The 24,332-nt window shown below is 44.3% G+C and overlaps 1 protein-coding gene across 7 annotated transcripts in view; it reads left to right on the forward strand.

Annotated features, from left to right (window-relative positions):
* Positions 1-24,332, forward strand: part of ATP11A (ATPase phospholipid transporting 11A) — a 2,308,865-nt gene that overhangs the window by 1,662,394 nt on the left and 622,139 nt on the right. For all 7 annotated transcript variants that reach the window (XM_069636989.1, XM_069636990.1, XM_069636983.1 and 4 more), the window contains exon 18: positions 380-561. In XM_069636989.1, coding sequence (XP_069493090.1) covers positions 380-561 — 182 coding nt within the window. The remainder of the gene's footprint in view (positions 1-379; positions 562-24,332) is intronic.

The following is a 24,332-nucleotide window of genomic DNA, read 5'->3' on the forward strand; positions in this document are numbered from 1 at the left end:
TTTAAACAAATTGTTCATGACCTTGCTAAATAATTGTATGTTTATTTAAAGGTTGGGTAGGCAGAAGATTGGCCAAAGTGTGCAAAATGTAAAATTGCTGATGGGAGGAAGAATACATTTTTCAATAGACATATGTAATATGTTAGTTGTGCATATAAAGAAGTCTAAATTCTGTTGCTTTATAAAGGCAGAGAAGTGATAGCTTTTAAAACCAAAGGGAATCACCCACTGAGTGGCAAATTCGGCTTGATTAAATTATATTTTGTATTTATACTTATTTATGTTGCAGTCTCATAGTTCTATGGCTGTATCCCGTGCTAAATCTATTGTGCCTTATAGTTGGTCTTAGATCTCAGGTGGCTTGTTTTGTACATTTTAGGAAGGACTTAGAACGTTGTGTGTTGCATATAAAAAATACACCCAGGAAGAGTATGAAAAGGTGTACAAAATATTGCAAACTGCAAAATTGGCATTACAAGAACGGGAAAAGAAGTTGGCTGAAGCATATGAACAAATCGAGCAAGACCTTATTCTCCTTGGTGCCACAGCTGTTGAAGACAGGTAATGTATTATCTGATTATATGCAAGGAAGAAATAATGTCTTCAGTAAACTAGCTTTGTAAACGGTTTATAGTGATAAAATCGAAAACAAAAACGTTGAATGTCAAAATGTCGAACAAAAAAAAGTCGAATTTTTTTTAATGACGTTTTTAATTCAAAATGGGGGGGGGGGTTCCTCCCCCAAAACCACCCCTTTTTTTGTGTGTTTTACCCATTTTTTATTTTATTCCCGGACCCCAAAATAAATATATAATTAAAAAAGAGGGAATTCGACTTTTTTTTTTCGACATTTATTTTTCTACATTGTCATTTGACTTTTTTTTTCCACATTTTGACTGACCAACTTTGTAAACAGCCTGGTGTTTTTTTTTCCAAGGACTGGATTATCAAGAGCCTCACGTGACCTGCAAACATTTGCGGGTCATTTGGGGCAACCGATTACCATTTTCCAAGCCCCACCCACTTCTAGTGGCAGAACAGCTCTTCAAAAAGACTTAATACATTTCTTAATAGGTCACATTCTGCCTGCATGGTACATGAATGAGCTGTGCTCTGCAATATTGCATGATAGTTTTGCCCGCACACAATATAGACGTTATTTTAGGTTTGCACATAAGCATAAAATGGTGTTTCTTCTGATTTGAACTGAAGGTACCACATTAAATTGATAGTCTCACGATTTGTTGCATTGATCAATATGTTTATCTTATTCATCCATGTTTCTTTAAGGTAAGATTTTTACTAAAATCTGTATGACCTTAAAAATTAACTTCTGTCACTAAATTAAAATCTTGTGAAAATGATGGACCCTTTCACATAAATATGTAATTTGACAGCGTATATGTTTAGTAATGTATAATAGTCTTTAATATGTGTATCAGTAGAAGGCTAGTTTATTAAGTAGCCTCGTGATAAATTGGCTATCATTTCTAATAGATTCCTTCCTCCCACAGATTCCTCATCTATGATCTTCTATCTCCAGTGCAGCTGGTCTTTGGAAACGTTTCCACTACCAGAGGGTGCTGCACAGCTTTGTGTCTGCTCTGCGCTGGACATGGCGTTTGGGCCCGTACATAGTGAGGCGCTGCGTCCCATGACTTGAGTTCTTTTTTTCTGCGCATTACTTTTGCTTCAGGAACACTGCTACTTAAGGTTTTGCTAATGCCTAATCTCATGAAGACCTCATGCTTCAAGCCATGAATGGACTGCTGTCGACAAATGTATGTTTCTGACCCCTAACCGGATCTGTCTTTACAGTCTGGGAAAGAAGCTCCTGGATATGCCTTTTGATGTGCATAATCGTTTTGGGGCAAAGACCGAGGATTCTTTAGAGGTTCCAGTCCTCTACAGCCATGGTTAAGTCTTTGCCATTTACCCAGGGCACGTGACAGGGGAACTCTCAAAGATGGTGTCTCCACCTCCGCAGTACCCCCTACCGCCCTAGGAGTTGAGCACATATGAAGACTATTTCCTTCATCAGTCCCCAGTGAGGGGTGGTGGCAGAATTTCCATGTTCAGCTCAGAATGGCATTGCATCACGTCCGACGCTTGGGCCTCACAGATGGTTCACCAGGGATATAGTCTCCCTTTAGCTCAACACCCTGCAGACCATCCTCCTTACAACCCTCATTTGCCGCTGGTCCCTTGCCTGCTGGGGGAGGTTTGTCAGCTGTTGGGTAAGGACACGATGGAACTAATACCGAATTTGGAAGCAGACGGGGTCTGGTATTGATTTTACTTCTTGGTACCGAAGGAGGACGAGCGCTTGTATCCCATCTTGGTTCTGAGGGTATTCAATTTGTACCTACGCAAGGACAAATTCAAAATAATAATTCTGATCCAGATCCTCCAAGCCCTTGATCGACATGAATTTAGATCTCCAGGACACCTACTTCTATGTGCAACATCAAGCACAGAAAGTACCCGAAATTCACTGTGGGACATTGCCACTACCAGTTCAAAGTCCTGCCATTCAGTCTGTCTTCAGCACCCATGTTCTTCACCACGCTGCTGGCATTGGTCACTTCTTGCCTCAGGAGGGTAGGCATTCAGGTCTTTCCATACCTGAACTGACTCATCTGAGGTTGCTCTCCAGACCAGACATCTGCACATCTGTTCTGTATGTGCAGCCTGTTGCACAGCTTGAGCTTCTCACTAAACCTCAAGAAGTCTTATGAGGGAACCCTCAAGTTCAAACCCCTCTGCATTGTCTATAAGGCCTTCTGGGGCCTGGGGCCTCAATACCTTCAACTCTCTCTTCCTAAATATCTTCCCTCTCGAGCTCTTCGCTCATCCGCCTCCAACTCCCTCAGGGTCAGTCACTTCTCCAAGCAATGAGTTGGTAGTAGATCTTTCTTCAGCTGGGGCTTCCCTCTGAAACAGCCTCCCTGAAACTTGAGGAGAACCATCTCAGGTTCCGGAAGCACCTCACAACCTTTCTCTTTGCTTCTGCCTTTTCTCCTCCTCTCCCGAGCTGACCTCCTGGCTGAAGCAGAATCTGCACTGGTTACCTGGCCACCCTCTGATCCTGGACCCAGGTCCCTCCGCCGCCAGTCACACACACACACACACACCTGCACTGCCTGCCATCCCCGCACTTGGGGACTGTTTCTGTATCCCTTCAGTCCCACTACCAGCACTTGAAACCTGTTGTCTGCACTCACCTTTGCACTTGCCACCTGCTGGCCGTTACTTTCACTTATTGTTATTATTCGATTCCCATGTACAGCACTGTCCCGCCACCCCCACACTTTCCCACTTCCCACATCCCATGCACTTGCGCGATCTGTATGACACCTGGCCTAGTATGATCGTTGTCTGTCCTCCCTTTGTTCCCCCTCCCTTGCTGCGTTGCACCTTGAAACACTTGTGTATAGGCGCCTTATAAATGCCATATCATATATCATATCATATCATATGTTTCACCGTCCCAATACCTCTGATTTATCTGTGCAGTCTTAGGTACTCGCCTGGACAGGGCCTTCCCGCTCGATAACTGAGTGACTAGACATTCGGACGGTGCATGTCCTCTAGTCCCAGGAACAAGTCCCTGCCTCATTCTGGTGGTTTTGGGAGCTCAACTTTGCATCAGCTCACTTAATTGGCTCCTTTGTTGCCAGTGGTCTCTGTTTCAGGGGAACATGTCAGATCTTTTTAACAGGTCTCGAGCAGAATTTGTCAACACCATGCATGGCTGTCCCTGCGAGACGATCTATTGGAAAGGCGTTACTTTGTCAACCTTGGCCACGGCTAAAGGTGGTCACTGAAGTGCCCTTAAAAGGTTAGAGTGCTTGCCTATTGAATCTAATAGTGAACAGACTATAGTCACCCTCAGAAATTTGGGGAGCACATCAACTTGCTCCAGTTGAGGGTGATCCGGCTGGCATTGGTGGCCTTCCACCCCTCTGTGAAGGGCAAGTGTGTACTTGCCCTGATGGATAAAAGGTTAGCCATGCACAAATCTCAACAAGCGACGGGTTTGGGGTCCTGGCCTCTGTGCAGAGAAACAATGTGACACTGGTTCTAGGCTCTGGAGCACGACTTATCTCTGATGATGGCTCATCTTGCCGGAACCGAGAATGCCATAGTGGAAACCTGAGCAAGCAGACTTTGGCCTCCCACATGGGGGAGCTCAGCCAGGAATTTCTGGAGAAGATGTACACCTGTTCAGGGACTCCACGGGTGAATATCTTCACCTCCCGTGTGAACAGGAAGTTATTCTGCTTCAGGGTATTTCCTCTGCAGGGAGCTCTGGGGGACGCACTGACGGTCAACTGAATGTTAGACCTGCTGTGTGTTTCTGCCGCTCTGTCATACTGCTGTTTCTCAGTAGACTATGCCCATTTGAGTCCACGTTGATCTTGATTGCTTCTAACTGGGCTCTGCAAATGTGGTAACTGGCGTTGGACATTTCCATCTGCCCTGCCTGCACCTCTTGAAGAGAGTGGATCTGCTGTCCCAGTCGGAGGGGTAGATCCTCCAACCAAACATCAACAACCTGACCTTTTATGCTTGGCTGCTTAAAGGCTAAGGTACTGAGGGAGAGACTTGTCAGATGGCATCCTGGATTTACTTCTCTCAATTCAGAGGCCTGTCACTAAGCCCATTTGTGCATGCAGATGGCATACATTCTCGGCTTGATGCAAGGAGAGGAGTCTGGACCCTTTTACTGGTACCATATACTTTATTTTGGATTTTTTGCTTTCATTTGGCCGGACGGGCCGGCAGATTCTCACTGTAAAGGGGTACTGTGAGAAACCTGAAGGTGTCTCACTGTCTGAACCCTGGGGATCTATTTCTCTGGTTGCCAGAGCACAGCCATCACCCTTGGATCCAGACCCTGTGTGTCGACAAGTGTGGGATGATCACCTGGGTGAGGAATCCTTGGGTAATGGGGGTGAGACTTCAGATGGCTAGACGCAGTATTACCCCATTTCGACACTTTCTACACCTTTATAGGTTATTCTGAATCCTGCACCATTATCCCCTCCCTAATTCCAATAAGTACCAACTCCGAAAGGAGGCGTGGGAGAACTGAGAGAAAGAAATTACAATTACCATCCTGTGTATTACAACCGCAGGACTATGCCCCTACCCGACATTCCTTCACTTGAAATAGAATATTGTCAAACCAGTTCCATTATGCCCCAGTACCTTTCTGTGAAACCACACAAATGCATTTATTTACCATCAAACACTCAACCCGTTAATTTGGACAAAACCCCACACAGTTTTCCCTAATCAGAAAAACTACAACTCCCATAATCCCTCCACACTGGTTTCTTCTACAAACACTGAGATGAGGAAGAGGGGAGCTAAGACAATGAAGATCTCTCAAAACACCACTGAGTGACAGAAGAAAGACTATACTTGATTTAGACTGGACTGTCCGCTAATGAGGCCAGGCAAGGTCAGGCCTCCCTTTCTAGCTATTCACACCTGACTCCACTTAGCACTCATAGGAAGTATATGAAAGGCGGAGCAGGAGAGCACACTATGAGTGAGCTGGGGATGCTGGAGGGTGGTGGGATGCCAGAGAGAGACCTGTGGAGCGGAGAGGAACCTGGAAGGCCTGGAGGAGAAAGAACTACCCAGACACTGAGCCTGACTGCGCCGGGGGGGGGCTGCAGTGTGGAGTGGAAGCTATGCCTCCAGGGGACCTAAACCAGGGGCAGCTGGGGTTACCTGGTGGTACCCTCAACAAAGCTCCTGCCCTGGGTTAAACCGGAGAGCCGGGGCCACTAGGAGGGGGGGTAGGTGTCGAGACCTTGACCCCAGGTACATTTCGCCTAGTACTATGGTGGTTCCTAAAACCACTGTAATGCCATTTTGTTGAGCTGAGGAAGTGTGAGCAAAATACCAAGAACTGCATTATGGGACTGGAAGTCCAAAGACATTGTTTTTTGTTATGTTTATAAATTCGGAAGAAGGGTCTGAGCCTGGCAGAGGGAGACACAAGGTGAACTTTTGGAGAAGGGTCCTAACCCGACACAGGGGAGGCCCTTTGTGAACCCTGAGCGGGGTCCGAGCCCTGCAGAGGGGAGACCCGGGTAAACTTTGGGAGAGGGTCCGAACCCAGTGGAGGGAGACTCTGAAAGACTGAGCAAGGCCAAGCAACAAAGAGAAGATAGCAGGAAAAACAATAAATACTTTTTGAACTGTGTAGTGTTGAAAGAAGAAGGGTACAAAACAACTGAGTGGCCAAGCAAAGGGAAACTACCCAGTCAAGTCTCGGTAAGATGTATTTCGAACTCTCATGCAGTTGAAGAGAGAGAGATGTAATGTTAAAAGGCTTGCGCCCGACTGAGGGAAGCCAGAGAAATTGTGAACGTTGAATACTGTAACTCCGGTTGAGAGGAACCAAAGTGAAAGTGTACTTTGTATGAGAACTACAGATAACAGAAAACATTACAAAGTCAGGAATAAAGTGGAAGTGGTCATGTGAGGGTCCGAGTCAAACCTCCATCGCACAATCGAAAGTCTTTGATGCAAGTGAATAATTGAAGAAGATCCGAGCCCAACAAAGGGAGACCCGTTGTAAGCACCATTCATTTGAACTGTATCCAGAGGCTCAAACGAGTGTTCTGAGCTCCAATGAGACACCTTGTCCTGTGCCTGAAAACGTGGCGAAGGGGAACACATTTACTCAGTAATTATGACTTATTCTTTCCTGAACACTTATCATATATACATTGCAATAGCCCACACACCTTTTGTTATATAGAGTAAGGTTTGGCAATTGTTTTTTTTTAGTATATGCCATCTTTATTTTGACACAGCACGACTAGTACAGCCGTTTCTATTATTTGATGGCTGTAGCTTGCTCCAATCTATAGGTTTAGGGTTAGTTAGGTGTTTATCATACCCTTGTTGAAGTTCAATAAACACCCTTGAACTATGGTCACTTGTGTCTTACTATTGATACCATGCCTTCCTTACAGTAACTAGCTGCTATTACAGTTTTCAAAAGGACCCCGGAGCAAGGCTCTTTCTTCACAATTCCCACTGTTAGGCAATTTTTGACGGGGGATTGCGTATCCAATTTCCACCACGCCAGTTTGTGGTTTCAGCGTGGGATTTAAATTTAGTATTGACATTCCTTATGTGTGCTCAGTTTGAGCCCAGGGATTCAACTCATAATTTGGATGCATCATCACATGTGTTATGTGATCATGAAAAACATTGTTAATGTATTGAAACTTACTATTTGTAAATGTTTGATTTGCTTTGTTGTACAATTATTGATTACTTTTTGGATTTTGTTGTCCATGAGGAACACCTGAGGTTTCAGGTCGAAACACGTTTTGGCTTCCTATTAAAACCGAAGTGCACCAACAATTCACATATAATTTCCACAATACTGTGGAAATGATATGTGATTACAATTGAAAGGACATTTATTACTTTAGGGTGTAGCGCTTTAGTCCATAGTTTTTTACATGCTTTCTCTGGTTGGTGACGTAGGACTAGTGTCACTCGCACTGACCATTGCAGGCTCTTACACCCCCCAACTATTAAAGAATAACTTTTTCTTAATTAACAGTCCTTAGCTTGGTGGAGTATTAGCCCAAACCCTTCGGTGTTCACTTATCTTAAAGATGTCTTAAACAGGACGGACACATGCGGGTGAAACTGGTTGTCACCTGCTTAATGCTGCATGGGGACACTGATCGCCACTACCAGATCTCCCAGCGGCTCCATGTGCAGATGTAAGGGGAAGAACTCCTGGGAACTCCATATGGCGTGGGGACCAGAATGGATTCAGTGTGCCATGCGTACCTCTTGCGAGCGACCGGATGGAAAAAAGGAGAGCTGAGCCAAGACCAGACCTCCAACAGCCATCCAGTGTTGCAAAATGTTAGATGGGGTAGTCTGTCATAATAGCCTATTGTCATTTGTGCCCAACCATATTATGCTCTTATATATGGGAAAGTGTACCTCCTAGCGTACATTATAAGGATATTGCAAGTCACCAAGGAGTTTGTTCTGTGACCAAATAGACGAAGGCAGAGTTAATATATAAAGTAATGGAAGTCCTAGGTGACTTGCAATATCCATTTTTGGTATAGTAGTTTTTTTTATTCCTTCTCATACATGGCCATACACTGACCTTCCCTTTTAATACCTCGTTTCTTTCTTGCTTAGTATAATGTAAGTTATCTTACTTTTGGTGATCCATTTAATCAATATAGAATCTGTTTGGATTATAAAAAAAAGCAAAAATGCAGCACCTAATGTGTTGAAGAAAAATAGTTCCAGCTGTTTTAATAAAATGTATTGGAAGAAAAACATTCATTTTGTGCTTTAAAATAAGTAATAACGTGGAGATTCTTGCTCACATGAGCAAACCCCCAGCATTGCACAAATTAAACATTCTACCACAAACAGTTCCTTGTCAATTACCGGCCATAGAAAATTACTCTGCAAGCAATGAATTTGAAAGCTTTACAATTAAGGTCTGTAGTGACAGCTGGAATAATCTCTGTTGGCTCAAGCAGGAGGCATTGTGACGTCACCACTGAATCGGAATAACGGATTACAGAGTAGTTAGTAGTGGTCGAATTCAGGTCGACCAAAAGTGCACAAACAAAAAGCAGACTTTCGAATGATGAAGTGAAATAATACATTCGCCACACATGAATATAACGTATTATGATTTATTGTTAGGAAGTCCCCAGGAGGACCAACTATCAGTAGCCTTCATCTTTGTGTATGATTCTGAAATCTAGATTCCAGAATCGTACACGAGGCATGACGCAATTCACAGAACTATGTACATCATGGTTACCTTCATGAGTTAACCACATTATAACAAATGGGTCTTTAAAAATATGATGTACCGTTGTCATTACACCTATTTTGAATGGCACTTGTTTCATCAACCTTGGAAGACTCTGTAGGCCCTGCTTTAGGTTTGAAAGGTGCCGAGTGCCGGAAGCCTTCGCGTCAGGGACCAACGCTTTGCTTGTGTAGCTATCCACCCTTGGATAGGGAACTTGTTTTTTTTATGCCGCAGCGAGGGTTGAAGCCAGATTGAGCTAGGATCTTGTCGAGCACAAGCTGGCTCAAGACGACTCACTGCAAAGTCTTAAAAAACGTAGTATAGGAATGGCTCGCACGATAGTCATGTTTTAAGGGGGGCTTCCTAATCAATGGAGTGGTGTGATCAGATTTTAGAGACTCAGAATACGCGCTGTGGTATAGGGAGCGGGTTGCAACAGCCCTGGAGTCGGGCAACGGAAAAAAGTGTTTTGCAGCTGAGCTGGGGAGATACATTTAGCATAGCGGGATGTTTTGGTAACTGAGTGTTACGACTGAAGTTGGTGGGATGAAGCCACCAATTGTTTTGAGGGGCTGATGGAGTTAAGGAAAAGAGGACCCTGGTAATAGGGAGGGGTTTTGGGGTGCGGGTGTATTTCATATAGCTACATTTTCAGAGAAACATTATTTACAAAAGCCATCTAGAAACCGAATTTCCAAAAACCAAAACCTTCGGGTACAGATTGAATGTAGTTGTTAGCAACGAGCGACCCTTTTACACGCTACGTGAACCATAATTTCTGGAGACAGTATGCAGTATTATCGGAGGCGTAACTAAAAGATCAGGAATGTGTAACAATGAAGCATTCATTTCTATAGCCTTATGTTCTGCACCTGCCTATGTTCTGCACCTACCAGCCCTACCAGCTGGTAAAGTCCTGCAAAAACCAAGGTAATAACGTAGTGGTTTTTTGAGGGTCAGTATACGTCTATTGGGGCTAGGGCAGAATGCCTCGGTGCTAATCTTGTGGGGGGACAAAGCAGGATTGCTTGACGTGCGTTTCAAAGCACAAAATGATCGGGATTTAAGAATGCTGCAGTTTGTAAGGCACAACATCGCCATCTGCTGGCAGCATGACATAACTGTTTTCTATCAGAAAATAATCAAGCATTGGAAAACCAATGGTTTTGCCGGACGACGGAAAGGCACAAAAATAAAAATGGAGGAGGCAGCACGATAACCGCTGCAGGGTCCTCTACCAAACTTCTCCCCTCCACCTGGGAAAGGGGAGGGCACGGGGGCGGAACGGCGCCAAAAACACCCGAAGCCCGCGAAGGGCAAAACAAAGGAATGGGGCGGGGCGAGCCCCTTTATAACGAGTAGGGACCTACAAGTGGCCAAGTTTGCCATTTTGAAAATACCGTCTCATGCCAATTCATTGCGTGTAAGTAACAAGGTGCAGCGAAGGAACAAGCGAAAGAGGGTTAAAGGGATACTCTAGTAAAACATTTTATTTCAAAAATAGATAGGCCACATTAAAAAAAAAATACTAGCATCCTCCGTTTTAAAACTTCCTATGTAAAATTTTGAGATATTTAAGCTCAAAAGCAAGCACAGGGGGGCCGCCATTTTGTGAAATGGAGGCCCTCCTGTGCTGGCTTTTGCGGCACTAATGAAGGAAAAGACAGCCAGCTGTAGTAAACAAAGTCTACCGCTGGGTGGCTTTCCCTTCATTAGTGCCGGGACTCAGAGGACGCGGACCGGAGACCAGAGCAGGAAAGCTGCAGCTGAATCTCGGTAAGTGCTATTTATTTTTTTTTACAAAAAATAAGCACTAGCTGCGGTGTTTTTTCTAAGTTTTCCGGGCTGGAGGAGCCCGGAAAACTTAGAAATAAAACCGCAGCTTTAAAAACGTTGTATTTATGTTTGCGGTCGCTTTTGAAGCGACCGCAAACATAAATACAACGTTATTGTGTTGGAAAACGCTGCGGTTTTAAAACCGCAGCGTTTTCCAACACAACCGTGTTGTGTCTGCCTGAATCTGCTTTTCCATTTGGGGCTCTCGGGCTCCCGGAGGGGTTATGGGAGCCCGAGAGTCCCAAATGGAAAAGCAGATTCAGGCAGACACAACGCGGCATTGCAGAAAACAACCGTGTTGTGTCTGCCTGAATCTGCTTTTCCATTTGGGGCTCTCGGGCTCCCCACAGAGCCCGAGAGCCCCAAATGGAAAAGCAGATTCAGGCAGACACAACCCGGCATTGCAGAAAACAACCGCGTTGTCTGCCTGAATCTGCTTTTCCATTTGGGGCTCTCGGGCTCCCCACGGGGAGCCCGAGAGCCCCAAATCGGAAATCAGCTGCAGGTAGAAACACTACGCGGCATGTAAACATAACCGCAAGTGTTTCTGCCTGCTGTGGCTTTCACTTTGGGTCTCCGGTGCTCCTGGGAGCACCGGAGACCCAAAGTGATAGCCACAGCAGGCAGAAACACACGCGGTTGTGTTGGAAAACGCTGCGGTTTTTCGTTCCAAGTTTCTCAGGCTCCTCCGAGCCGGAGGAGCCTGAGAAACTTGGAACGAAAAACCGCAGCGTTTTCCAACACAATAACGTTGTATTTATGTTTGCGGTCGCTTCAAAAGCGACCGCAAACATAAATACAACGTTTTTAAAGCTGCGGTTTTATTTCTAAGTTTTCCGGGCTCCTCCAGCCCGGAAAACTTAGAAAAAACACCGCAGCTAGTGCTTATTTTTTGTAAAAAAAAATAAATAGCACTTACCGAGATTCAGCTGCAGCTTTCCTGCTCTGGTCTCCGGTCCGCGTCCTCTGAGTCCCGGGACTAATGAAGGGAAAGCCACCCAGCGGTAGACTTTGTTTACTACAGCTGGCTGTCTTTTCCTTCATTAGTGCCGCAAAAGCCAGCACAGGAGGGCCTCCATTTCACAAAATGGCGGCCCCCCTGTGCTTGCTTTTTCGAATTTTGAGCTTGAATAACTCAAAATTTTACATAGGAAGTTTTAAAACGGAGGATGCTAGTATTTTTTTTTTAATGTGGCCTATCTATTTTTGAAATACATTTTTTTACTAGAGTATCCCTTTAATTGGCAATGAGGGAAAATTGATAAATGCAGGGGTTATGGCGTTTGAAGTTCATTACATTTAGAATTAGGAATGCACGATAATACCTGCAGCATTCAGGACTCCTTTGGATAAGCACAGGATGTCATTATATCCTTGCAACCCTGCTGCAGTTGGCATATCTAAAGGCAAAGTGTCGGTCCTGATTCCAGCCTTGAAGCGTTTTCAGACAGCTCGGCCGCAGCCAGGGCCGGTCTTACACTAGATTGCACCCCAGGCGGGAAGCAACATTGGCGCCCCTTTCCCCAAAAATGACAACAACATAAATTGTATGTTACAAATGGGGTGCATTATGCATACATTACAGTGGCGACTACGATACGGTTAATAGCTGCCAATTATGACGAGACGGCCAGCCGCCACAGAGCTTAAACACGAAATGCCACTGAAGAGCTCTAAAACCTTCTTTGTCAGCAAATGGCTGATGTGGAGGAACCAGTGTTAGAAGGCAATAAGCTGATAACACTTCTGTATAGCCTGTGGGAAGAGAAAATGCAGCTTGTAATGCACGTGCTGCAAAGTGACCATTTAAAGTCCCAGAATGAAAATAGAGAAATTAATATATTGCAAGAATGCTGACTGGCAACCTGGGGGCAGGTGCTGGGGACGCCCTGAGGCTTGAGACCCCTTTCTTTTGAAAATGTTCAAAGGCCCCAACACCATCTCTGTACTCCAGTACAGTGGCCTTCGCTAGGTACAAAGTCCTTCAGCCTGCATTCCCCACCCATGTAAACTACAGAGGCCTCGGAAGCCAAGGTTCACCACCTTCTATCGCAGTGGTCTTAAAAGCTGCACATATAGAGCAACATTGTAAAGTCCCAGACAGGAATACCCTGAGCAGATTGGTTAGTTCGAACAGGAGGTCAATAGTCTGTACTTGAAGGGAAAGGGTGGAAATGGTAGGTATCAAGAATGTGCATGATTTTTAGGAACAGAGGAACCAATGGTATTGTCATACTATGGTGTTGCACGTTGAGTTTTGGTGGGAATATGATGAGGGCATTCTGCTTTCTATGGTCATTTCTTTTTCTGGCTGTGTTTATCAAGTGCTTCAAAAGAAATCTGAATCTGTTTTCAGTGTTTTCTAATTTTTTCATCACAAAAACTACAGATAACTGTTTTACCCCTGAATACATAGAAGTTGCTCTTGTTGCTTAATTTATGGCATGCTGAAGCAGTAAAATTATAGGTTATCTAAAGTTATTGGATGCAGAAATATTTTACACACAAGAAACATATTGCTTTAGTTATAAGTATAATGTCATTTGTTACTGGTCTTTTACAATCCTAAATGATTTACAGTTGGCTAATTTTGTCTTCATTAATGTTAGAGGACATTGAGCAAAACCTTGCGTTAGGGTAGGTGTTAGAGAGAATTGATATACCCAATAGGCCTTTTATCTCGTGTTATTAATGATAATGATACGTAAATAGACAATTTATGTATAGCGCTTCATGCCAGATTCATGCCTGCAAAGCACTGAAATAACAGGCAATATTACGCATTTTGCTAGTACTTAATGTATTGACCCCTGAAGCATGAAGCGGAGAGTCAGGCCTTATGGGATTCAAAGCTATGACTGCAGCAGGTTGAACAGAGATCTCAAACAAGTGCAAATCACGAAAAATTACATAACTAAACATGCTATTGATTACAAATAGAAGGTGAATAAATATGATGGGCACGAGCACTAACAGCTGTGCAAGGTGGAGGCAAAGAAGTGTGTTAACATCTTTGTCATTTACTAGAAAATGCTTTGCAAGCTGAGCCCAATTCTCAAGTTGGGCTTGCCTGTTTTCACAAGGCCAGCCACGGTACACATGATGTTGAAGCGGTTCCCGTAATTAGCATACAGGAGAAGAGACCATCATGCACCTGGCTATGACCTACTCGGCTCCACATCATGTGGTCCAGGTCATCCTATTTGTGAATGCAAACATAACTAGCCTGGTCACTCCACCTTGTCCCGTCAACACACTGAGCCACAGCACTGAAAGTGACATTTGGCCTGCAATGCAATGTTGACAACCGCTCCATTAAGGTGACCCATTGCCCCAGGCACGCAGAGGTGTCCCATGGAGACTGCACAAGGTTGTGTTTGTTTGGAGATAGTGAACATAGAACAAAGTATGGCAACAGGAGATTTCAGAAAATTAAGGGAAAGATATCTGCACAAGAGACTTGAAAAGTACAAACATTTATAAAAGAAAGAACATTATATCTTCAGTCATTTTGCACAGGCTCACGTGGGAGAACCCCCACACTACTAGTAATGAGGATTTACAGAAATTCAAACCCAGGTGTCAAGGTGAGCATCATTGTCAGCAGAATCCAGATGGATTTACAGCTTGCCTAGTTGACATTTGCTGATCTAAGCATTTGGCGATTCCCTAAAAGCTGTGAAGATGTCCACTTGAGAGTACCTACAAATTCATTTCACAGATATAAAATAATAGCAGGATCAAGAATATCAAGTAGAGCATCATAAAAAATACTTCCCCCATACCATGAATCCTAGTTGTCTGCATGGACAAACCATTTCTCACTTGCCGTGTGAGTTCTTACTCACTAATGGTGACAATTTTTATGACCTGAAAACAGTTTTGTTACTTCATTGCATAAGCCATACACCGAAGGCAGAATCCCAGCCCTGTACAGTATTTGTGCCTGAAAGTAAGTCTTAGTGATTCATACTCCTAGGCACAGGTCCATCCTGCTAAGAAAATGTGCTGGCTTGTCATCCTAACTTGGGGCGGAAAAGCAAACCCTTGCTGCCGTCACTCTCAGCAGTCTCACTCGCTCTCCTCCAGAACAGCGACCCACCCAGACCAAACCCCATGACTGAGGCCACTGTGCTCGCACGGTGCAGCCCAGGCCCGTGCGCTCTGCGGGCACAGTGCCGTTGGCTTGGCTCCTATGGTGTAATCCGTTTAGATTGTGAGTCGCTGTACTTTCTTATTGCAGGCATAACTTTAACACTCAACCTTTTGTATCGTCAAGGAAGTCTCACTGCTAACACTCCATTGAAAACCATTGGCATTGGGAATGTTTTCAAAGTCCTATCCAGTTCTTGCTTCATGTAGACAATATAAATTGTAAGCAGGTTTCAATAATAATTTGTTTAATTATTTCCTCCTCCATAAACTCCACAGACATTCTGGATTGGCCTCGGACTACTGCAAAAATATGTGCTTTTGTCATCATTGGCACAGCAGTCCCTCCGCAGGCATTGTTTTTTGTCCAGTAATGGAAATGGCCTGCCAACATGGCTTCTCATGCTGGGCCCTCCTGCAAAAAGCTCCATTTTCTTTTAGGACTATGCGAACGTTGTAGACAATGTGGAATATGGGACCAATCTGGGATTATCCATCCACACATCACGGAAACTGTATGATCCTGGGCACATTTTATCTCGCTGTGCCTCTGTCCACTTAATTGGCAAAATTGTGAACACATATAATATCAACCACTATAACTAGGTGCTTTATCAAAGCTAAAAGATGCTGCACCTTCTGGTCCTCATTTCCTTGTAGACTCTAAAGCAGAACACGGTTTGTAATCCGATCTGTGAGTGTTGTGAATATGAAACAGCATGAGTTCTAAATGATGGACGGGCTACAAGGTTGGCAAAGGGTTGGCAACACTCGTATCATTACATTCAAATCAAGTGTAGCCCCTCATCCATCTCTTTGGGGAGAATGAATGCACACTAGAGAAAGGGGGAAAGCTTGAAACCCAGCGTGAGAAGCGCAGGTTTGCATGGAGCTCTGAACCCTGACACAAGGGTTGCATTTAAAATGAAGTGACCCGGCTGCAGGACTTCTGATATATTACCTGAATCATGATCAGTTCCGGTCTTTGAATCAGGTCGTGCATTTTTTAAATGTCAAAATAAACTCGCAGGATTAAAAGCACTCCAATGCTTTTAATCCTGCAAGTATATCTTTACCCCAGTCTCCAATTCACACTTCATTACTTTTTATAGAGGGGAGCGACCAAGTGAGGGAGGTCGTGGGGTACAACCAAATCAGACTTACCCAATCAATGAAACACCATATGTCGATAGCACACGGGCAGCTTCTCCCTCCTCCTGAGCTCTGCCCTGCTGCCTGGACCGACTGCTCCTGTGCCTGGGCGGCTGGGCCTTTGTCCTCGAAGCCTGATGGTGGATGGTGATTAATGACTCTCTAAAGTTAACTTTAGAGTGTCCAGTGACGGTCCATGCTGCTGTGAGCTGACTGAACATAGTGACAGCCGAACCAGCCCAATACTCAAACACCACTCCCTCCTGACTGTAGCGCCAGGCCATGCGCTGAGGAGAAGGCATGTGAAATGAGGCCTGGCTGGGGCCAGCCCGGGCAACCGAAAAGCAACACATGTTGCTTTTTAATTACTGGCATCATAAATATCCGGGGCTTGTAGATCCCAGGTAGCCTGGCTTTGCTGGACAGCAGCAACAGGCATCATTGATGCAGTCGGTGCTCAGACTGGAGGGGCACTTTTTGTGCACAGATGAATTAACATCACCCCTGGTAAAGTGCATACTTTATGAAATTAAATGATTCATGTAGCAGCAGCAGCATCATGACGGCGATCGGCAGTGTTCGATCCTCATGGAGGACTCGGACTGCTGGCGTTGGCGCCCCCTAGAGGGTGGCAGCATGTCAGGCAGCAGCCTGCACTGCCTGATGCAAAGACCGGCCCTGGTTGCTCCTTCCCCCTGCGGCCTGAAGAGGGCGTCCTCAGCCGACCCGATCACAACTCCTGCTGGATCTCACTGCTGGGTCGCGCCAATGCTCAGGACCGGTGGGACAATCACTCAACTTAGCTCGGTCTTACTCAAGCATTTTTTCCAGGATTTCTACGGTTTATAGCATGGGTCTTTAGACACCGGTGTGTGTCAAGTTTGAGTCCGTAGGTGGCTCCAGTAACGGGATTAATGCATACAGGATGTATGTCGCGACGGAGCTCCTCAAATCAGGCTGCCATCAGCTCAGCACGCAACAGCACCCCCCCGGGAGGATGCAACTTTCAACTTTTGCCGATTTATCTGGCGTTTCCAGGTGTGAATTCAGGCTTGAATATATAGCAACTTCTCTATCTCACGCAATTATTTGTTGGAACATCATCTAAATATTGGACTTGGTCCTGGATTTATATAGGGGTTAAGACTAGGCATAACCCCAGTGTAAAACAGGCAATAGTCCCAATAAAATCAAACCAAGATTGTCCCCAATCAGTGGAACCCTTATAGCCAGATGTGCAAGGGAACTTGCACAGGGAAACTGGATGCTTTGAGGAAAAGATTAACCTTTTGTTGGTTGGAATATTATTGGCCCAAACACCTGAGGTAGTCAACCGCAGCCTGCCTCTTAGTTGTCAAAGGACAAGGGACACGTGTTATTTGAATGGAAATTTAGAAGCTGATGCTGGTGGTGCCCTATGCTGCGAACTGATGCACCAGAATCTGCCACTTACAGACAGGTCAGAAATGCTTAGAACGACCTTCACACTATCTTGCTCTTGGAGAAAAAAAATCAAAAGTGCAATATTCTTTTAAAGGTGGCTCATCTTGAATAGTTGCTCTTAATTTGCAGTTAGCCTAAAGATTGGTTTTATGATGAATAAAAGTAGTTGTTTCGACACTTGGCATGGTAGTTCCTTCACGCACATCATCTTAGGCTAACAGAATCATTATAGACCACAAAGAACTTTGCAGATCGCTAAAGGATGCAACTTTCGTGTTAACATTGTTTTGCTTTTTATTAATGGCTTACTTAAGCAATCATCTAAATGCACTGCAAGTCAATATCCAAACTTAACTGGTCAATACTGTAAAAAAAAAAAAAGTCAGTACTTTGTTCTTCTTAAGCAACCTACTTCACAGCATTTTGTAAAAAACCTTTTAATTTGACCTTCATAGAGCACCCAAAGTAGATCTCCCTGTCGACTCCATCTTCCATGTTTGCTATTCCTCAAATAGTTGTACAATATTCTTGGGCCGGTATAAGACTTATATATATATCAGAGGCCTTTTCAATATTCAGAGGCACATTAACAATAGTTCTGGCTCACCCACCTGCTGCTCAGCAGCATTGTTTTACAGATTTCTTAAACATTCTTCTGAACATTTCCTTGAACATATCAAGAACTCTACATAAGAGCTATTTGGAGAGAGTTGGCTAAAGCCAACATTGAATGACAACTCTCAAACCACAAAAATTCTATAGAAAGGGGAGCAGTTATAGACACAAAAGTAAACATCCCCACTCACAATTACATTGATGCTGTGTGTTTTACCCTGTTGAGTGTCGGTAGGACATATGTGCACCCTTAAGAGTGGATTGGTTTTTGATAAAACGTGTGCATTTCCGTAGACCCTTCCCCGGGGCCTGTGCCCCCAAATCATGGGTAATAAACAATTTTTGTACTTGTCCCCTTTGCCCCAAGTGCATTCGCTAAAAATACAGACAAATGAAAACCTGATAAAGTTGGTCTTTAAGGGAGGACTTGATAAGAATGTCGGGATGTGGAGACCTGAAGGATGTCAGGTCAGTACAGCCACGTTTGTGATGTTACTGGGATGTATACCGCACTCCATTGTCATTTGCATGGACTCCAGATGCTTTAGACAATCCAAAAGAGGGGACTGGGGGTTGGTTTGGTTAGTGGGATGAGATGGCACATGCAAGATAACTTTGCTGCTGCATTGATCCATGCAAACAGGAAGTACCCCAAATTGTGTGTGTGGGTCTGTTTCTATGTTTTCTGTGTCAAGAGCATAGAGGTATTTGTGCCCAGAAGGGGACACATGCCTGTGATGCTCTGATGCATTAACCAGGGCTTTGGTATCTAAGTTGGTTGTAGAGGTGAGGCATTTATTGTCTAATGTCTGTTGGGAGGGATAGTAAATTGTCATGAATGACTGGTTCAACTGGTCTGCCTATATTGAGTTTTTGCATACAGTAGAAGTTGAGAATGTTAGTGCTGGGAATTTAGGGCAGGGTCTGCATAGCAACTTAGAGCACCCATCCAATATGTCCTTGGTGACATGTTTAGTGGGTGCTTCTTGTGCTATGTCTCCATGGTGGTGCCCCTCGGCTAAGGTATTTGTGGGAAGATGTACTGGGGCTCCATGATGCAGGCTAGTAACCCTGTCTGTGGATGGAGGGGCGGATTGGGAACCAAAAGAGGCCCTGGATATAATTTTCAAAGTGGTCACAATTTACACATTTTCAACAAACCAAACCCTTTTCCTATGGAAGAATGTGGAAATACCACACAAAAGAGGTCCAGGGTGCAGAGGCATACTGGGAAATATACAGAGTAACATATAGGCCAGTTCACCCATGTGGAGGGCTAAGCACTGGTAGAAACCGTTGGGATACAGCAGAGTGTGCAGTGAAAGAGTGGACTGAAATATTGGAATGTGTGCAACAGAAATAATGGCAGAACTTTAACTGCAATAGGATTGACTAGAGAGAACCAAGCTATCCTGTTTTCAATAGGTTTATCGCTTAGACTTTATACTACATTTTACTCTTTAAAAGCCTATGCTTGCATAACCCTGATGAAGTGTGCTGCTTGTGAAATGGAGAAAATGCTGTGGAATAGTCAAAAGAATCCCAAATCAGACTGTTGATGGGCAAAACCCTCAGATTGTTACTAAATTAGCATCGCAAGGCAGGACATATATTATTTAAAAGTTTGGGTCCCACCACCGTTATGCAATTTTATTGAGGGAAGATTTTTTTTGTATATAAAAGAGAACGTAAATGTATTACTACATTTAAGTACAAACTGACCCTGCTCAGTGCTCTAATGTATGTACCAGGTCAGTGCATCAGATTCAATTAAGTCGCTTCAATTAAGCAAAAACAGACAGTATTACTCTGCAGTATCAAGCAACATGTGTGTGTGATATCACAGGGCTCCGACTCCCTGCAACATGTAACATAAGTAAAGATCATTGCCCCGGCCTTTCTCTCAGTATTTTTAGTTTTGGCTATTAAGGGGCGCTGAAAGCACTACCTTTAAGCCGAAAATATGTTCATTAAAATAAGAGCTTTAACATAAGAGGGTGGATACATAGGCTTTTCCTGTTTGGCTATGTGTCCACCCATTTAACACCCATCTCCAAGTGATATCTATATGATTTTCCACCCATTCCCACCCATCTGTGTCCAAAACCACACACCTTTTGCACTCTTTCAATGTATTTGTATTGTGTGCTGAATTTGGCCGCCATTTTTACTTCCAAAATGGTGGCCGCCATATGTCAATATTTTAAAGTTATTTTACTTGTTTTTTTAAATATATACTGGTGCTTTTAAGTTATTTAATATATTTTTTATTTATTTTGTATCACAAATAAACAACTTACTGTTGTAAATACGTGTTATTGCAAAATGTCTCGGAACATGTCCCTGTACTTATTGTGGGAGTTTGTCTAGTGTTTTTCCCTGTATGTGAACCATTTTGGGGCTTCTCATGCACATTATTTTCAAGCACACAACGCGGTTTGGGATCAGATGGCTCAGCTGCTTTGTTGTTGGGTACGCAAGGTTCCACCCTGCGCTGATGCCTGTGGATATTCTTTCGTGTTTTATATTTGTTTGAATTCATGGTTGGGCACCTGGGTTGATCCATCCCCTCTCTGAGCTGGTCAGCTATGGTATCCTTGCAGTTGTGAGCATTTTAGATGTACTTATTTTTTTACACCGTTGCACTATTCTATTGTTAAATGTCCACTTCAAAATGGCGAGCGTGGAGTTGCCTTTATCTCTTAGTTAGCCAGAAGTCTACAACACTTCCATTCTCATGTTTATAGCTACGACTGCTTACTCCACGGGAGTGCTGAATGCGAGTTTCTCCCGTTTGGAGATTTGCAGTGTGACACATAGTAAGCTGCTAGCAGCCTTGTTTGCTCTTGGTTTCATGGGTGACGTTCACACTTTTGTGTTTTTTTTGTTGTTTTTATTATTTTTACAGAAGCATAGGTAGAATCTGAACACAATATAATCATATAGAATATCAACAGCCATCTCATTAAAGCATGTCATAAACTTTACCCCAACGTTCTCCCCTCATTCCTCCCCCACCCTTCCAACCCCCCCAACCATGCCTGCTACACACTTATGCCATAAACGTACTACATTCCAAACAGTTTGGAGCACCTTGCACTCTTGTAAGGGTCAACCTGCATATACCTCTTCCGTGGCTGCATTGGTGAACAGAGTTTGTAGCAAGACTTCCCATTCCATGATTCCCCACCGTGTCTTCCTCGTGGTCCCACCACACCACCCCTTTCCATGCTGCAGTTTCCACCAGCCCCCACCTATGCAGGTCTCTCCAACAGTCCTCTACTCCAGGGCCTTTGGATGATTCCCATACCATAGCAATTCTACGTTTGACTAGGATACACGCCAGATCCTTCATTTTAATAACATGTTTCAGCCCTCTGGGGCGTGAGAAACGGCCCAGCAGACATGCACCTGGGGAGAGTGGATCCAATTCCAAGCCCCCTTTAAGTAGTCTATTCGCCACCTCCTGCCAGTATAGTCCCACCACTGGACATGCCCAGAACATACGTAGCATCCCTACATCTGTCGCATTGCACCTGGGACATCCTTGTGCTGCTGTCCCTGGAAACCTTGATATCTTTTGAGGCATCCTGTACGCTCTGTGTGTCAGTAGCAGTTGCGCAATTTGTGACACCTTCTTGTGGTATCCCAGTATCCGCACCCATTGTGCTTCTGTGAAGGTTACCCCTAGATCCTCTTCCCATTTGACCCTTATCACCATAGGCAAGCCCATTAGACAGTAGGAGGTCATATATTCTCGATATAGTGTGCTCTCCCCCAGCTATCTTTATTTTATTAATTTATTGCATTTGATTATATGCCTAAACCCTTAGGTATCACAACGTACATACATCTTGATCATACATTTTACATGTTATCAGCTTGAAGACTTAAGTTGCAGTAACATGGTATATCAATTAGGACATCCACTATCGAATGTTTCTCCATTAATTCGCTGTATGCGGGCCACCTGTGTATGATCTCTCTCTTAATAGTACTACGTAGCATAAATTGGCCTGTGTGCATGCCCGTCTGTCTTGCCAACTCTGATAAGGGCACAAAAACAGTATCTTGCAACAAATCCCCTATGGTGGCCACTCTGCAGGCTTCCCACTACGTGCGTATACCCATTCACGCCCGAGTCGAAGATGGCACTATCGAGAGCAAAGGATTCTGTGCTGAAACTGGGTTTGTTAGCCCCATCACTGCCAGGGCCCTGTCCCATACTTTCACCCCTAGGGATACTAGGTGTGACCATCGGCCGCCACAATGCTTCCTGAACCACAATAACTCCTTTAGATAATAATGCCGCCCAGTGGGTTACAACATCAGTGTGTCCGGGGTAGGGTCATCTGCGACCCAATCTACTACAAATTACAGCTGCCCTGCTATATAATATAATTCAAAATGTGGGATCCTGATGCCACCCACTGCGTACGGCCTGTATAGTGATAACGCTATTCTATTCTGCCCATTTTGCCACAGGAAGCTTCTTGAGATACCCTCCAGGGTCTTAAACAAAGTTCTAGATATGGAAAGCGGGACATTCACGAAGCAGTGTAGTAGTCTGGGCAATACCACCATCTTTAGCAAGGCCACCCTCCCCATCATTGAGAGTTAGTTTAGTCCAGAACTTCATAGAGCCCTTAATGCCCTCTAGCGCATGTAGCGTGTTGTGTTTGTGTTCCTCCGCTGGGTCGTGATTCACATTAACCCCCAAATACCTGAACATGAGCACTTTCCACTGCAGGGCAAGCACGGGCAAAGCACTTAGCTCTATCATACGCAGTCCTGCTATCGGGAATAATGCTGATTTATCCGTAATAATTGTAATCCCCAACAGTGTAGCACAAAGTGCCATAGTTTCTAGTATCAGCTCCAGATTATCCTCAGGGTTCTGAATGTATAATAATGTGTCATCAGCGTATATGGATAACAAATGTCTGGCCCCATCTATTTCGATACCTGCATCCATGTATTCCATCCTGAGGTACTGGCCAATCGGTTCCATAGCAAGGTCATAAAGCAGCGGTGATAACGGGCAGCCTTGCCTCATTCCTTTTTCTAGTTCCCATGCCTCTGACATTCACCTACCAGTTTTGTCCCTTGCCATCAGTCTAGTGTACACCAGTTGGACCCACTTGATCTATGTCTGCCCAAAACCAAATGTGCTCAAAGTTTCAAAGAGCCAGTCCCATCTCACTGAATCAAATGTTTTCACTGCATCCAGTGTGGCTATGGGACACAGAGTTTCCCAGGATGCTGTCCTATCCATCACATTATGTAATCTCAAGTTCCAGGCCATGCTTCGGCCTGGAACATAGCCCATCTGATCCGGCTGCACTAACTTGTGTATCACTCTTTTCATTCTAGTTGCTAATATGGACATCAGTATCTTATCCTGATTAAGCATTGAGAGGGGCATTTAAGAGCTACATTCCGTCTGGGTTTTATGGGGTTTGAGGAGAGGTATAATGGATTCTCTCAAGCTAAGTGGGAGAACCCCGCTCCTTGTAAGAGTCATTGAAGGTGCTAAGCAAATGGGGGTCCAATTTGTGTGTGTATTCTTTATAGAATTCACTAGGTAGCCCATCTGAACCTGGTGTCTTCCCTGTCGGCAAACACACAATTGTGTTTTGTATGTCTTCAAAGGTGATGGGCGCCTCGAGGCGATCCCTTTCCTCCTGGCACAGTTCTGGGAGCTCAATCTCATCTAACACATCCCTGTAGGTGAGTGCTTGGTATCGGGGGTCCCTCCTGGTACAGTTGTTGGTAAAATTCACGAAACTCATCATTAACCCCATTTTGGGTGCAGCATACGTTTTCTTGTCCCGTGTTTATCGAGTGTATGGGGCCCTGTTGTATCTCTTTCTTATATAAACATGCCAGCAATCGGCCGGGTTTATCGCCCTCTATGTGCTGCTTCTACATGTATTTAGCGAAACTATGCTTGCCCAAGATGTCAATATGATTGGAACTTTATAAATTAAACAGAACCTGTTGCTGTTTGAAAAACTAATGTAGCGCAGCCATTAGTGAGAAATATAAAACCTTGTATTCAGTGATGCAGTCTCTAAGGCAGTCGCGGTATGGGAGGAATCTCTCAGTGATTCACTCCTAAGCCTCCACATGAGTATCAGGGCCCTAGGGGGCACATATTGCCATTGCAGACTAAGCGGGCATGATCAGATAAAACCCTACCTTTCTACGGGGCATGCATGATATGATGTGCCAGTTCACTCAAAACAAAAAAGTAATCTATCCTTGTATTTACTGTGTGTGGCGCTGAGAA

The sequence above is a fragment of the Ambystoma mexicanum genome, chromosome 7p (assembly GCF_040938575.1).
Source record: "Ambystoma mexicanum isolate Mex_15411 chromosome 7p, UKY_AmexF1_1, whole genome shotgun sequence".
In the NCBI taxonomy this organism is placed as follows: Eukaryota; Metazoa; Chordata; class Amphibia; order Caudata; family Ambystomatidae; genus Ambystoma; species Ambystoma mexicanum.